The sequence below is a fragment of the Tachyglossus aculeatus genome, chromosome 4 (genome assembly GCF_015852505.1).
Source record: "Tachyglossus aculeatus isolate mTacAcu1 chromosome 4, mTacAcu1.pri, whole genome shotgun sequence".
In the NCBI taxonomy this organism is placed as follows: Eukaryota; Metazoa; Chordata; class Mammalia; order Monotremata; family Tachyglossidae; genus Tachyglossus; species Tachyglossus aculeatus.
This window is the reverse complement of record NC_052069.1, coordinates 136,256,949-136,273,876: the sequence shown is the minus strand read 5'-3', so window position 1 is coordinate 136,273,876 and position 16,928 is coordinate 136,256,949. Positions and strand designations below refer to the sequence as shown.

The 16,928-nt window shown below is 51.3% G+C and overlaps 1 protein-coding gene across 4 annotated transcripts in view; it reads left to right on the top strand.

The window, feature by feature from the left end:
* Window positions 1-16,928, top strand: part of SFXN5 (sideroflexin 5) — a 92,056-nt gene that overhangs the window by 50,363 nt on the left and 24,765 nt on the right. For 3 of the 4 annotated variants that reach the window (XM_038745589.1, XM_038745590.1, XM_038745591.1), the window contains exons 11-13: window positions 3,639-3,754; window positions 5,989-6,074; window positions 12,776-12,893. In XM_038745589.1, the coding sequence (XP_038601517.1) occupies window positions 3,639-3,754; window positions 5,989-6,074; window positions 12,776-12,893 (320 nt within the window). The remainder of the gene's footprint in view (window positions 1-3,638; window positions 3,755-5,988; window positions 6,075-12,775; window positions 12,894-16,928) is intronic. The other variant, XM_038745592.1, reaches the window with a different exon arrangement.

Genomic DNA, 16,928 nt, shown 5'->3' with positions numbered 1-16,928 from the left:
GGGTAGAGAAACACAGGCCTGATTGTTCTCGTCTCACAGATGGGTGTTGATTGGGGCCCAGAGAGGTGAAGTGACCTGCCCATGGTCACACAGCCGACAAGCGGTGGAGCTGGAATTAGAACCCACAGCCTTCTGATTCCCAGGCCCAGGCTCTATCCACTTGGCATGCTGCTTCTCCTGTCTTCTCGAGGGCAAAGACTGGTGTTCAGTCAATCAATCAGTCAATCATGGTATATGTTGAATGGTATATATTGAAGCAGCATGGCTTAGTGGAAAGAGCACGGGCTTTGGAGTCAGAGATCATGGGTTCAAATCCCAGCTCCTCCAACTGTCAGCTGTGTGACTTTGGGCGAGTCACTTCACTTCTCTGGGCCTCAGTTACCTCATCTGTAAAATGGGGATTAAGACTGTAAGCCCCCCGTGTGACAACCTGATCACCTTGTAACCTCCCCAGCGCTTAGAACAGTGCTTTGCACATAGTAAGCGCTTAACAAATACCATTATTATTATTATTATTATTATATATTGAGTGTGTACTGCAGGTAGGGCACTGTACTAAGCAACTGGAAGAGTACAATACAGTACAGTTCATTCATTCATCCAGTCGTATTTATTGAGCACTTACTGTGTGCAGAGCGCAGTACTAATGTCTTGGGAAGTACGATTCAGCAACAGATAGAGACAGTCCCTGCTCACAATGAGCTCACAGTCTAGAAAGGGGGAGACAGACATCAAAATAAGTAAACAGGCATCAGTGGCATCGTTACAAATAAATAGAATTACAGATAGGTACACGTGATTGATTAAAAAATAAATAGAGTTAGAATGATAAGCATGTACATATATACACAGGTGCTGTGGGGCGGGGAGGGGTTAGAACAAAGGGAGCGAGTCGGGGTGATGGGGAGGAGGGGGGAGCAGAGGAAAAGGGGGGCTTAGTCTGGGAAGGCCTCTTGGAGGAGGTGAATTTTCAGTAGGGCTTTGAAGGGGGGAAGTGTGCTAGTTTGGCATTGGGAGGAGGGAGGGCATTCCAGGCCAGAGGTAGGACGTGGGCCGGGGTTCGACGGCGGGACAGGCGAGAATGAGGCACGGTGAGGAGATTAGCGGCAGAGGAGCGGAGCGTGCAGGAAGGGCTGTAGAAGGAGAGAAGGGAGGTGAGGTAGGAGGGGGCGAGGTGATGGAGAGCCTTGAAGCAGAGAGTGAGGAGTTTTTGCCTGATGCGTAGGTTGACGGGCAACCACTGGAGATTTTTGATTAGGGGAGTGACATGCCCAGAGCGTTTCTGTACAAAGATAATCCGGTCAGCCGAGTGAAGTACAGACTAAAGCGGGGAGAGACAGGAGGTTGGGAGGTCAGAAAGGAGGCTGATGCAGTAATCCAGTCGGGATACGATGAGTGATTGTACTAACGTGGTAGTGGTTTGGATGGAGAGGAATGCATTGTGGCCTAGTGGATAGAGCCTGGGCCTTGGAATCAGAAGGACCTGGGTTCTAATCCTGGTTCTGCCACTTGTCTGCTGGGTGACCTTGGGCAAGTCACTTCACTCTTCTGTGTCTCAGTTACCTCATCTGTAAAGTGGGGATTAAGATTGTGACCCCCCGCCTTGTGGGACATGGACTGAGTCCTACCTGATTAGCTTGTGTCTACCCCAGCGCTTAAACCTGGGTGCTAATCCTAGGTCTGCCTCTTCCCTGCTGTGTGACCTTGGGCAAGTCACTTGACTTTTCTGAGCTCAGTCTCCTCATCTGTAAAATGGAGATAAAATGCCCATGCTCCCTTGTAGATGGTCTATGAGGGAGAATGGGCATTTTATAAGTAAATATTCAATAAATATCATCATCGCATTAGAAGCAGCATAGCGTAGTGAATAGACCACAGGCCTGGGAGTCTAAGGTCATGGGTTCTAATGCCAGCTCCGCCACTTGTTTGCTGTGTGACCTTAGGCAAGTCAGTTCACTTCTCTCTGGGCCCGTTACCTCATCTGTAAAATGGGGATTGAAACTGTGAGCCCCACGTGGGACAGGGACTGCGTCCAACCCAATTTGCTTTGTATCTACCCCAGCGCTTAGTACAGTGCCCGGCATATAGTAAGCCCTTAACAAATACCACAATTATTATTATTTCCCACAACATTTGTTGAGCACCGACTCTGGGCAGAGTGCTGAACTGAGCACCTGCCTTGTGCAGAGCACTGTGCAGGGCCCTGGGGAGCAGCCAGAAGACATGGATGGCACGATCCCTTCCCTTAAGGAGTCCCAGACTAATGCCGTCCTGATCGGAGGTTGGGAGCTGGACCTCCTCTCTTGCCGGAATGTGCTATGACGATTCCCAGCAAGTGCTCAATAAATACCACCTGATTGATGGATTCCCTCTTTCCGGGTCAGTGGAGTTCCCCGCCCCCGGGCCTGACAAGACTTCATGGGGAAACCCTGTAGCCCACAGACCCACGTCCTGACAGATCCATCGGGGTACCAAGCCTGGAAGAGCATCTGATGCCCGTAAGAAGCCTTGGAGAGGCAGGCAAGGGGGCTTCCAACACCGTGCTCTGCTCCAAAACCAGAGTCCACCCCCTCTCCCGTTCCCCAAACCCGTGTTTTTTCCGTGCTGGAGAGAAAGCAGCATGTGTTGACACTAATCAGCTTCACAGCAGAGAATTCATTGCTACCGGGTTCTCACGACTCTCTCTCTCTCTGTCTCTCACACACACAGACACACACACACACACACACACACACACACACACTCACTCACACACCCCAAAATTAAACATTCATTATCCGACATTAATTGACATCAATTAGCAAATATTAAAACTTTAAACGCCACTTCTCCAGGCAGACTAAAGCTGCAGAGCGTGCTCTGGAGGCATGGGCGACGGAGTTGGAGTTACCCCTGTCCCGTATCTGAGACCGGGACGGAAGAGCGCAGCCCGGTGCCCCCGCCCAGCCCGGTGACCCCCAGACTAGAGAAGCTATTTGGCCTAGTGGAAAAGCCCGGGCCTGGGAGTCTAAGGACCTGAGTTCAAATGTTGTGAAGGTGGGACTGACAGGATTTGCTGATGGATTGACTATGTGGGTTGAATGAGAGAGAGGAGTCAAGGATAACACCAAGAATCCGGGCGTGTGAGTCAGGAAGGATGGTGGTGCCGTCTACAGTGTTGGGAGTCAGGGAGGACAGGGTTTGGGTGGGAAGATAAGGCGCTCTGTTTTGCACATGTTAAGTTTGAGGTGACAGGAGGACACTCAAATAGGAGGAGATGGTCCTTTGGGTCCTCCGGCCCCCACAATTAGGTCCTTGGAGGTGTGCAATCATGGGATGGCAGGCCTGACCTTCTGAGGTGTGGGTGTCAAGGTCAGAGGGCTCCATCCCTGGAGGCTCCAGACCTTCTCTCTAATGCCTGGATATTGAGGAAATCCTCCTTTCTGTGGAATTCCCTCACAGGTGGGTGTGAGGGGTATACTGAGGGTTTTTATTCCACTCTTTCAGCCTCTGGGGACCGGAAAAATCCTCTAGGTCGCTCTGATTTGCGGGGAGCACGGGAGAGCATTTTAGGGGATGGGGGGCTTAGCCCATTTCCCCCCCCCCGCCTCAGGCTGTTACCTCTGTCTCTGTTTCCCCTCACTTCCCCACCTCAACAGCAAGTGCCAATATCTGCAACGTGGTGCTGATGAGGCATACGGAACTGGAGGAAGGGATCGACGTCCTGGATGGAGACGGGAACCTCGTCGGCTCTTCCAGAATCGCGGCCAAGCACGTGCGTCCTGGGTGGCGGCCGGGTGGAGGCCGTGGGAGTCAGAGGACGTGGGGTCTAATCCCCCCGCCACATGTTTGCTGTGTGACCTTGGGCAAGTCACTTCACTTTTCTGGGCCTCAGTCACCTTATCTGTAAAATGGGGATTAAGGCTTTGAGCCCCATGTGGGACAGGGTCTGTGTCCTACCTGATTATTTTGTAGCGACTCCAGCGCTTAGAACATGGTTTGGCACACATACTAAGTGCTTAACCCAAACCACAATTATTTTTATTTCTTACTATTGGATTTGCCCTTTGCTTCAACGGTGGCACATAGCACTGGAGCCCACACCCTGGGTCTCCTCTGCCCTCGCCTCAGAGATTCCCCCTTGACCGATCAGTGGTATATATTGAGCGCCTGCTGTGTGCAGAGCACTCTACTAAGCACTTGAGAGAGTACAGTACAACGGAGAAGCAGCATAGTCTAGTGGATAGAGGATGGGTCCAGGAGTCATGGGTTCTAATTCCGGCTCTGCCACTTGTCTGCTTTGTGACCAGAATCACAGTCAAGACTGTGAGCCCCATGTGGGACAACATGATTACCTTGTATCTACTGTATCTATCAGTGTTTAGAACAGTGCTTGGCACATAGTAAGCACTTAACAAGTACCATAATAATAATTATTATTACAGGGCCAGGCACATAGTAAGCAGTTAACAAATACCGCAAGTGTTATTTTATTATTATTAATAATAAAGGGGTTTTATGGTATCTGAAGTGTTTACTTAGGTGCCAGGCACTCTACTAAGCGCTGAGGTAGATAATCAGGTTGGGCCCAGCCCATATCCCATGTGGGGCTCACAGTCTTAATCCCAATTTTACAGATGAGGTAACAGGCTCAGAGAAGTTAAGTGCCTTGCCTAAGGTCACACAGCAGAGAAGTGGCCAAGCCGGGATTAGAACCCAGGACCTTCAGGTCCAGTTTGTGGACACGATCCCTGCCCTCAGGAAGGTTACAGCCTGGAGGTGGAGACGGATATTAAAATAAATGACAGACAGGGACAAAGTGTCATAGAGCCCACAGTTTGAGGCCTGGAATCCTCTCCTCAGCACTAACTTTCACGTATGTACCTGGTTATTTATAATTATAATTATAGTCTTTGTTAAGTGCTTAACAGTGCATCACTGTTCGAAGAGCTGAGGTAGATTCAACTCTATCAGATTGTGCCCAATCCCCATTCCACGTGGAGCTCACAGTCTAGGAGGGAGAACAGATATTGAATCCCCATTTTACAGATGAAGAAACCGAGGCCCAGAGAAGTGAAGTGACTTGTCCCAGGTCAAACAGAAGGCAAGTGGCAGAGCCAGGATCAGAACCCAGGTTTCGTCCAACCCGATTGTCTCATACCTATGTCAGCACTTAGAACAGTGCCTGGCACATAGTGAGCACTTAACAAATGCCATTTTGTTTTTAAAAAAAGGTCTCGACTCCCAAGCGCCTACTTTTTCCACTTTGCCACACTGCTCCGCCATGCGAGGAGGAGCATATCAGTGTGGGCAATAGACTCATGGTCTTTTTGTCCCAGACTAGACCATGGAAATCTCCTTCCCCTCTGTCCTCGGCTACTTAAGAAGCCTCGCCTCTTGCCCATCCCTCCCCGTTGTCTCTCTCTGCCTCGCTGGGATTGGCGACTCTTCCCGAAGCATGGAGCAGACCCTGTCTCTGATCCTTGATGTATTATCTCTGATCCTGCCCTTTCATCAAGCAGAGGGCAGAGCTGTCACCATGGGCAGGCCGGACAGAGATGAAAACCCATCCTAACCCCAGGATGGGCTCCCGTCTGCTTCGACTGGCTGGGTGTTTCCCTGCCCGGAGGCAGGGGACTGGACCAGGTGACCTCTCAGGGCCACCACTGTCAGGCATTATTGAGCGCCTACTGGGCATATGCATGGGCCTGTGGACTAACAGAGAGATGCTTAGACACATTTGATTTCTTCTCCCTTTCCCCAGCATTTAGTCCAGCGTGGGCATGCGAGAGCCAGGATAGGGTGCTTCTTTTTGTGGGAGCAGTGATCCCCGCCAAACCCCTTCCTCAGAGCCAGATTTCACAGTGGGGGGCCGGGGCGGGCACAAGGGCAGGGGAGTCCGGGCCATTGGCCAGCCGTGGTTTCGGTGGGGCAGGCTCCTCGCAGTGGCCTCGGTCTCCCCAGCCAGCGGTGACAGGGCGGGCTGAGGACTTCTGTTGGGCTTCGCAGGCACTGATGGAGACGGCCCTGACCCGCGTGGTCCTGCCAATGCCTATCCTGGTTCTACCTCCGATCATCATGACGGCACTGGAAAAGTAAGTGGGGGCTGGGGGCGGGCCCAGGGGGTGGGGGAAGGCGGAGGAGGAGGAGGGCGGCAGGTGGGAATGAAGGGGAAACCTGAAATTGACAAACTTGAGAACAGCGACCAGTCACCCCCAAACCATCTGCTTAGCCCGACGCTCAGCCCTCTGAACGCCACGCGTTCATTCATTCGTTCAGTTCCTTCTATCGTGTTTATTGAGCGCCTACTGTGTGCAGAGCACTGTACTGGGGGAGGACAGTAGAACAGTGAACAGACACATTCCCTGCCCACAACAAGCTTATAGTCTAGGGGGCGAGTTTACGCTGTATTTGTAAAGCAGCACCTGGGGTTTCTGGTGTTTGAGGCTGATTTTTAGTTTGTTGATGGTGCTGGTAACCTCAGTTAAGGCAGCGTAGTAATGCTACACATTGCTTGGGATCCGCCTAATAATAATAACAATAATAATTGTGGTATTTCTTAAGTGCCTTCTATGTGCCAGGCACTGTACTAGTTGCTGGCGTGGATACAGGGAAATCAGATTGGTTACAGTATCTGTCCTACATGGGGCTCACAGTCTTCATCCCCATTTTACAGATGACATAACTGAGGTACAGAGAAGTGCAGTGACTTGCCCAAGGCCACAAAGCAGAAAAGTGGCAGAGTTGAGATTAGAACCCATGGCCTTCTGAGTCCCAGGCCTGTGTTCTGTCCACTGTGCCATTCTGCTTCTCTCAGTCTGGGCTGCTCCACAATTTTTCTCACCGTGCCGAAGGTGCCTCCGTTTTCTCCTGGGCCTGTGGGTCTGACGTTACTTCCACGTCTCTTACCCAGAGAAGCAGCATGGCCTAGCGGATAGAACCCGGGCCTGAGAGTCAGAAGGTCAGAAGTTCTAATCCCAGCTCCGCCACTTGTCGCCTGCATGACCTTGAGCAAGTCACTTGGCTTCTCTGGGCCTCCGTTCCCTCATCTGTAAAATGGGGATTAAGACTGTGAGCCCCACGTGGGACAGGGACTACATCCAACCCGATTTGCTTGTATTCCCCTCCCAGTGCTTAGTGTAGTGCCTGGCACTTAGTAAGCACTTAACAAATACCACAATTATTATTATCGTTGCCCCTCCCCTTTTACCTATTGCATTTGGAAAGAAGTGACTATTCCAGGATTATTCTAACTTCCATTCATTCATTCTTTCATTTTTTGTTTGCTTACTATGTGCAGAGCACAGTACAAAGTGCTTGGGAGAGTACAATACTACAAAAAACAGACACATTCCCTCCCCACTGCAAGCTTACGGTCTAGAGAGGAAGACAGGCATTAATGGAAATAAATAAATGACAGCTACGGACATAAGGGCTGTGGGGCTGGGAGGGGGGAATGAATAAAGGGGAGAAGTCAGGGTGACGCAGAAGGGAGTGGGAGATGAGGAAAGGAGGGCTTAGGGAAGGCCTCTTGAAGGAGATGGGCCTTAAATAAGGCATACCCACTGTCTCGGATGTGTGGTTGGAGCCAGGGGGTTGACTTGCAGATAAGCAGGTCACGCTTATCAGCCCAGCAGATATTCTAGACTGTGAGCCCGCTGTTGGGTAGGGACCCTCTCTATATGTTGCCAACTTGTACTTCCCAAGTGCTTAGTACAGTGCTCTGCACACAGTAAGTGCTCAATAAATACGATTGAATGAATGAATGAATATTTTCACCAGCCAGGACCTCCCTCCGGATTCCAGAAGCGTCAGGGTCTCCCAGGGCATCAGCTTCTCCCTGGAGTGGAGAAGGTTGATGTTTTGGGGGACTATTGAGATTAGCACTGAGCCCATCGTGGAAGAACTAATGAAGTCAATTTCATGGCTGCACAGCAGCTTTCTAATAATAATCATAATAATTGTGGTATTTGTTAAGAGCTTACTATGTGCCGGGCACTGTACTAAGCGCTGGGGTGGACACCAGCAGATCGGGTTGGGCACAGTCCCTGTCCCGCATGGGGCTCACCATCCTAATCCCCATTTTCCAGATGAGGTAACTGAGGCCCAGAGAAGCGAAGTGACTTGCCCAAGGTCACACAGCAGACAAGTGGCAGAGCCGGCATTAGAACGAATGACCTTCTGACTCTGTCCCCTGTGCCAGGCTGCTTTCTAAAGTTGAGTCCTAAGACTAGAATGCCGAACTTGGGCTGTGACCAATGGTTTTTTCCCAAATCTCATCCCAGTGTAGATTTGAACTCTGTCCCAACTCCAGGCTGCCCCAGCCCCAATTCCAACTGGAATTCTGAACTCACCCAGCCCCTGGGCTGCAGCAGACAGACCTCACCTGGCATTTTCCCGGCCCCCAATCAATCATTTATTGAACACTTATAGTATGCAGAACACTTCCCTAAGGACTTGGGTGAGTATAGTATAACAGAGTTGGCAGGCATGTTCCCTGCCCACAGTGAGCTTACAGTCTACAGTGTAGAAACTCCCTTCACCTCAGGATTACCATCACACCCCGCCCACCCCCAAGGGAGGCATCACCTCAATTTGTACCACCTGCTATTTTTATTTTTTAAGGGTATTTGTTAAGCACTTGCTATGTGCCAGGCACTGTACTAAGCGCTGGAGTGGAGACAAACTAATCAGGTTGGACACAGTCCCTGTCCTACGTGGGGCTCACAGTCTTCAACCCCATTTTACAGATGAGGGAACTGAGGCCCAGAGAAGTGAAGCGATTGGACATAGGTCACACAGCAGACACGTGGCGGAGCGGGGATTAGGGAAATGGCGTAGCTTAGTGGATAGAGCACAGGCCGATGAGTCATAAGCGCTTAACGAGAACCGTAATAATTACTACTGTTAGAACCCAGGTCCTCCAACACCCAGGACTGTGCTCTTTTTGATAGGCCACACTGCTTCTATTTTGTGCCTTGTGATTTAGATCTACCCCGCCTGGAGCGGGGGATCTAGAGAGGCCAAAGCAGAGCTCTCCATGGACCAGGCCTCAGGGGCTTTGAGGGGGAGATAAGACATCGCCCCCACCCCTACCGTGCCGGTGCTGGGGAGGATGCTATTTCCTCAGTTTCCCCAATGCCCACTCAGCCTGCAGGTTGAAGGAACCATTTTCTTCCACGAACAGTTTATGTTTGGGGACCAAGCCCTCCTGGTCCCCCCCACCTTTTTGGGCACTGCATTTACGGGGCAAGAGGGGTCTGAGAGGGACCAGGATGCACTGGGGCAGGATGGGCACGGGGGCTTTGGCCTCCCTCGGGAGCCAGGCTGCTCCCGGGCCGGATCTGCCAGGTCTTACATCTCTCCCGGGCTGTCCCCACGGCTCTCCATCTGCCTGTTTCCACTCCTCCAGCTGCCCTGCTCCTCTCTCTTGCCATTTTTTTTTTTTTTTTTGCAGACGCTCCTGGCTTCCCTCTCCTCCTGCTGGGTATTTTGGGTCCGGGGTCTGCACCCTAAGCCTTGAAACCCTTCTCCAGGATTCCCCCAGCCCAAACCAAAGCTCCCAGAGATGGCCACTTGAGGGAAGGGATGCAGGGGGGAATCAGATAGCCGGGGGTACGTCTTGGCCTCTCTCTCGCCCCTGCGGGGCAACCTAAGTGCAGAAGACTCGGGGCTGCTCAGGGGTGGGAGCCAGTGGTAATGAGCCCCATTGTAGATGTGGGAAAATGAGGCTTTAGGAGAGGCCGAGAAAATGGGGGCACAGTGTAGACCTGGGAAAACCGAGGCCCAGGGGAAAGCAGAGAAGTCGAGGTAGTAATAATTGTGTTACTTGTTAAGCGTTTACCAGGCAAGGTACTAAGCGCTAAGGGTGGATAACGAGCAAATCAAGTTGACTACAATTCCTGTCCCACGTGGGGATCACCGCCTCAATCCCCATTTTGCGGATGAGGTCACCAAGGCCCAGAGAAGTGAAGTGACTTGCCCAAGGTCGCACAGCAGACAAGTGATGGAGCCGGGATTAGAAACCGAGCTGGTGGGAGTGTGTCAGAATGACCCAGTCCGAGCCTGAGAGGGAAGAGAGGAGACAACCCTGTGTCCTGACTCTGGGAACGGGTGTCAAAGTTCCCACCCTTTAAGCTCCCTTCTAGACTGCGAGCTCACTGTGGGCAGGGAATGTGTATGCTTGTTGTCATATCATACTCAATAAATACAATTGAACAATAGTCCCGGGCTGCCTGGGAATTGGTCACAGCAAGCAGAGGACCTCGGGAAATCTAGTGGAGGTTTCCCCAGCCCCGGTCGGGGCAGGCGGATTGGGAGGCTAGAGGGACAGGGAAGCAGCATGGCCTTGTTACTAGAGCACAAGCTTTGGAGTCAGAGGGACCTGGGTTCTAATCCTGGTGGCACCACTTGTCTGCTGTGTGACCTTGGGCAAGTCCCTTCAGTTCTCCATGCCTCAGTTCCCTCATCAGTAAAATAAGGATTAAGACTGCGAGCCCAGTATGGGCACCGGACTCCGTCCAACCTGACCAGCTTGCTTAGCACAGTGCCCGATGCATAGTAAGCGCTTAACAAATGCCATAATTATTATTATTCTCTACCCCAGTGCTTAGTACAGTAACTGGCACATGGTAAACGCTTAACAAATGCCACAGAAAGGGGGAAAAGTGTCTTGTTGGTTTATGTGTTGGTTTCTCAAGGATTCTGTGGGTTAGGTCTCAGACCCCAGGGCAGTCACTCAGCATGTCAGAGGAGGAGTTAGAGGGGCTTAAGATTGTGCCCTGGGAACCCCCCACCTCCAGTAATAGTTGTGGTATTTGTTAAGTGCTTTCATTCATTCATTCAATCATATTTATTGAGCGCTTACTGTGTGCAGAGCACTGTACCAAGCGCTTGGAAAGTACAAGTTGGCAACATATAGAGACGTTCCCTATCCAACAGTGGGCTCACAGTCTAGAAGGGGGAGACAGAGAACAAAACAAAACATATTAACAAAATAAAATAAATAGAATAAATATGTACAAATAAAATAGAGTAATAAATACGTACAAACATATATACAGGTGCTGTGGGGAGGGGAAGGAGGTAAGTTGGGGGGGATGGGGAGGGGGAGGAGAGGGAGAGGAAGGAGGGTGCCAGGCACTGTAGTAATAATAATAATGATGGTGTTTAAGTGCTTACTATACGCTAAGCACTGAGGTAGATACTAGGTTATCAGGTTGTCCCATGTGGGGCCCACAGTCTTACTGCCCCATTTTGCAGATGAGATAACTGAGGCACAGAGCAGTTAAGTGACTTGCGCCAAGTCACACACTGTACTAAGTGCAGGGGTGGATATGAGTTTACCAGGTTCCTGTCCCTCGTGGGGCTTACAGTCTCACAGCAGCCTCAGCCACCTAGTGAGTTAGCCTCTGCTGAGGGGGCCTCAGCCCAGCCATCCAGGACCCCCACTCCTGGGTCTCCCTAGCCCCCAAAGCTTGCCTTGGAGACCCAACAGAGAGGGTGGGGTCGGGGGGGAAAGCTGGGAGAGGGTTCCGGTCAGGTCCCAGAAGAGACATCTTGGCATCCAGGGAAACCAATCCGGAATCTGTCGCCAGCAGGAGACTCAATCGAATGGATTTCCAGGAGGACCTGGGTTCTAATCCTGGCTCCACTACTTGTCTGCTGGGTGACCCTGGGCAAATCATTTCACTCCTATGTGCCTCAGTTCTGTCATCTGGAAAATGGGAATGAAGACTGAGCCACCCGTGGGACAGAAACTGGATCCAACCTGATTAACTTGGCTCTACCCCGTGCTTAGTACGGTGCTTGGCATATAGTAAGCGCTTACAAATACCACAATTATGATTATTATTATTATGAGTGAGATTGAAGGCTGACCAGCCTCCTGCCCTGCTTTCCCCTCCCCTGCCCAGGAGCACAGGGAAGAGAGGAGAGGGGAGATTTGGGAGGTTTGGCGGGGGGGGGGGGTCACCCTGAGACCACATCCCATCCCCTTATGCAGGCGACACAAATTCTGCATCTTCCCAGGTTCTTCTACATCCAAATTAGGTCTCAATGAAATAATCTCGTTACCTTGACACAGCCAGCAGGGTGAGGGAAAGCGAGAGTCAGGAACAGATGGAATCTAACTGGGGGAGACAGGACACACACACATACGCACATTCACGCACAAGCACACACTTACATTATCTCTCTCTCCTGGGCACTGGGGGAGGGGGCATAAGGAGGAGAAGACGCAGTCCCTGCCCTCAAGGGGCTGCCAGTCTAATGGGGGAGACGGGACAAACGAACAGAACATCCTTTCCACGTAGCATATATAGATCTAATTGGATGAATATTTATTTATATCAAAGTCTTTCTCCCCCCTCTAGACTGGAAGCTTCTTGGGGGTGGGGAGCCTGTCTACCAACTCTGCTGTACCTAGCGCTTAGCACAGTGCTCTGCACACAGTAAGCGCTCAAGAAATGCCACTGAATGATTGACAGGTGGCAGATGACAGATTGATGATGATTTGTCATGGGTTCCAATTCTGGCTGCACCACTTGTCTGCTCTGTGACCTCAGGCAAGTCACTTCACTTCTCGGGGCCTCAGTTCCCTCATCTGGAAAATGGGGATGAAGACCGCGAGCCCCATGCGGGACAGGGATTGGGTCCAACCTGATTTGCTTGTAGCCACACAGTAAGCACTTAACAAATGCCATCATCATTACTATCATCATTATCATGATTATTACAATGATAATGATGATGCCACAAGTGACCCCGGGCTGACGGATTCCCCGTCCTTTTCCAGGACATCTCTCCTGCAGTCCCGTCCTCGGCTCCTCCTTCCCGTGCAAAGCTTCGTGTGCCTTGCCGCCTTTGGATTGGCGCTGCCCCTGGCCATCAGTCTCTTCCCTCAGATGTCCGAGGTCAGTGACCGGGCCCGGCGGGGTCCCCACAGGGCAGTGGTGGGCAGACCAGGCCCGGGTGGGACCGAGGAGGATGGAGTTGGAGGGGTGTAGGGATGGTGTCCAATCTGGAACTGTCGCGGACATTTTTCTTTTTATTAATGGCATTTGGTAAGCACTTACTATGTGCCAGGCACTGTACTAAGTGCTGGGATATGTACAAGAAGCAGCCTAATGGATGGAGCACAGGCCGGAAGTCAGAAGGTCGTGGGGTTCTCATCCCGGCTTTGCCACTTGTTTGCTGTGTGATTTGGGGCAAGTCACTTCACTTCTCAAGCAGCAGCGTGGCTCAGTGGAAAGAGCCCGGGCTTTGGAGTCAGAGGTCATGGGTTCACATCCTGGCTCTGCCAATTGTCAGCTGTGTGACTTTGGGCAAGTCACTTCACTTCTCTGGGCCTCAGTTACCTCATCTGTAAAATGGGGATTAAGACTGTGAGCCCCCCCATGAGACAACCTGATCACCTTGTAACCTCCCCAGTGCTTAGAACAGTGCTTTGCACATAGTAAGCGCTTAATAAATGCCGTTATTATTATTATTATTATTCTCTGGGCTTTAGTTCCCTCATCTGTAAAATGGGGATTAAGTCTGCCAGGCCTCTGTGGGACAGAGACTGTGTCCAACCCAATTACCCTGCTCTTAGTATAGTGCCTGGCACATAGTAAGTGCTTAGCACTTAATAGTTGTGATTATCATTGCTATCATTATCATTATTATTATATTTATTGGGGGCTTACTTTGTGCAGAGCATTGTACTAAGCACTTGGGACAGTACTAAACAACAGAGTCGGTTGCCCACAGTGAGGTTACGGTCTAGAGGGATACAGCATGGCATAATGGCTAGAGCACGGGCCTGGAAGCCGGAAGGTTGTGGCTTCTAATCACTTAACAGCACTTAGAACAGTGCCTGGCACCTAGTAAGCACTTAACAAATACCATAATTATTGTTATTACAAGATAATCGGGTTGGATACAGTCCGTGTCCCACATGGGAGTCCCAGGCACAATCCCCATTTGACAGATGAGGTAACTGAGGCCCAGAGAAGTGACTTGCCCAAGGTCACCCAGCAGGCAAGTGGCAGGGCCGGATTTGGAACCCAGGTTCTTTTGGTTCCCAGGCTCTATCCACTAGGCCACACTGCTTCTCTGTTGAAGTTTGAGGTTTAAAGCCAGGTTCAGAGGCTACCCGCCTCCCACCTTGGGGAAGCCCCTCCTGAGGGCTAGCAACTATGCAGCGTGACTCTCAGAGGGTGGGAGGTGGGGTGAGGGTTTTCAGGGCGGTCGGGAAGGGCCCAGGGCCCAGGCCTTGCGGGCGATGCTTTGGTGTTCGAGTTGGATTGTTAATTCGGTACCTTACTTACACATCCGGGATTCCTTGTGGGCAAGGAACGTGTCTACCACCCGTTGTCCTCTCCCAAGCTGGTACAGTCCTCTGCCCACAGTGAGCGCTCAATAAATATGATTGATTGATCCAAGTGTGGGCCTCCGAGCAGACGACTGAAAACCCGGCACCCTCAGAAAATCTCCCAACTCATCGGCTCTTTCACGTCGAAGCGGCGACAAACTGATCTTTGCCACCGCGCTTTAGCCCCCCGACATCCTAAACTATAGCCTCAGCCCTAACCCCCTCCCTAAAACCAATCCTGACCCCTTCCCTCATCGTAACGAGGTTTGTCAACCCTCCGGGCTGGCGTCCTTTTGGGTGAATGTGGTCGATTCCAGCTCGTTGATGCCTGGACTTCGGGTTAGGCCTCGCCGTAGCTGACTTCGCCGTTCTCTCCCGGTAGAGAAGAGGTGACTCTGAGAGAGGGTCTGCGGCTCAACAGGTACAGAGCCCAGGCCTCCTGGCCCCGTTGCATGTCGGCTGTGTGACCTTGGGCAAGTCACTTCACTTCTCAGGGCCTCAGTTCCCTCATCTGGAAAAAGGGTATTAAGAGTGTGAGCCCCATGGGGGACAGGGACTCTGTCCAACCTAACTTCTATCTACCGCAGCACATAGAATAGAGCTTGGCTCATAGTAAGCGCTTCACAAAAAACACTTATTATTATTATTATTATATTATTATTGAGGCAGGGTGGCCGTGAAGGGAGAAAGGAGGGGAGGGGTGAATTAGTCCTGTTTGAAGATGTTGGGGAAAGTGAAGAAGAAAGGGCCTGAGGTTACCCAGGATGAACATTTATTTAAGTGAAGTCACCAATAGCCCAGTGGAAAGAACCTGGGCCTGGGAGTAAGAGTACGTGAGTTGTAATCCCGGCTCCACTGCTTGTCCGGTGTGTGACCTTGGGCAAGTCACTTCAATTCTGTGCCTTGGTTCTTTCATTTGTAAAACGGGGATTCAATACCTGTTCCCTCTTCTGTTAGACTGTGAGCCCCTACCCAGGTGCTCAGTTTAGGGCTTGACATATAGTAAGTGCTTAACAAATATTATTATTATTATTAATGATGATGATGATGGCATTTATTAAGTGCTTACTATGTGCAAAGCACTGTTCTAAGTGCTGGGGAGGTTACAAGGTGATCAGGTTGTCCCACGGGGGGGGGGGGCTCACAGTCTTAATCCCCATTTTACAGATGAGGTCACTGAGGCAAAGAGAAGTTAAGTGAGTTGCCCAAAGTCACACAGCTGACAGTTGGCAGAGCCGGGATTTGAACCCCTGACCTCTGACTCCAAAGCCTGGGCTGTTTCCACTGAGCCACACTGAGCCTTGATAGCCTCATTAAAGGCCATCAAGGAGAAAAGGGTAGGTCAGTCAGTCGTTTGTATTAGCTACTTACTGTGTGCAGGGCACTATACTAAGCACTTGGGAGAGGACTATGTAATCCTTTATAACAGACACATTCCCTGCCCATAATAAACTGACAGTCTAAGCTCCTTAGCAGCAGGGATTGTGTCCCTTGTCCTCATTGTACTCTCCCAAGCGCTTAGCCCAGTGCTGTGCACAAAATGAGTGCTTGATAAGTATCATTGATTAATTGATTGATTGATTGAGAGGGGCTGCTTCCCCCAACCCCCCAAAAAGCCTGCGGCACAGATCGGTCACTTCATTCATTCAACAGTATTTGTTGAGCGCTTATTGTGTGCAGAGCACTGTACTAAGTGCTTACTGGAGGTCACTTGAGCTTCTCTAGGATGTCCTGAGCCTCTCTGGAGGTGGGGGACGTGTTTCTCCGTGGAAAGGAGACAGTGAGAGAAATGGGAGGTGGCTGGGGACCCCCCACCTCGTTATTGGGAACGTCCATCGTGGTCCTGGCCGAGCCCTGGTTCCAGATTTTAGCTATGTGACTTGGGAGAGTCACCGCCCATCTCGGGGCCTTGTTCTCCCGACAGCGGGCAGGGAAGCGCTGACCTGGAAATACTGCAAAGGAAGGTGTGAGAGAACACGTGGCGTGGTGGATAGAGCATGGGCCCGTGAGTCGGGAGGTCATGGGATCTCTTCCCGGCTCCACCACTTGTCTGCTGTGTGGCCTTGGGCAATTCACTTGACTTCTCCGTGTCTCCGTTACTTCATCTGTAAAATGGGGATTGAGAATGGGAGCCCAACATGGGACAGGGACTGTGTCTAACCCGATTTGCTTGGATCCATCCCAGCGCGTAGTACAGTGCCCAGCACATAGTAAGCGCTCAACAAATACCGCAATTAATATTATTACCCGTGCTGCATGTTTGCAGTGGGAATTGGGTTGGAGCCGGGCAGGGCTCTCTGCTCATTCGTCCCCCTCTCTGACTTTGCTTCGGACCCCCAAAGCCCCCCTTGGCACCCATTCGGGAAGTTCCGCTTCTGATCCAACTTAAATCCTGCCTCTTTAAGCTTGGGTTTCACCGTGGGATTCGTTTTCACCCCCGAGGACTTCCGGGGAATCAGTGTGGCTAACATGTTTACTAGGGGCCTGCTTTCTCCCCGGGTTCCCCGAACTAATTAATGATGTCTAACGAGGTCCCTCCCCGAGGGACGGGCTGATCTTCGGGGATCGGCCTGAGGCCCGAGCGCTGCCCCGT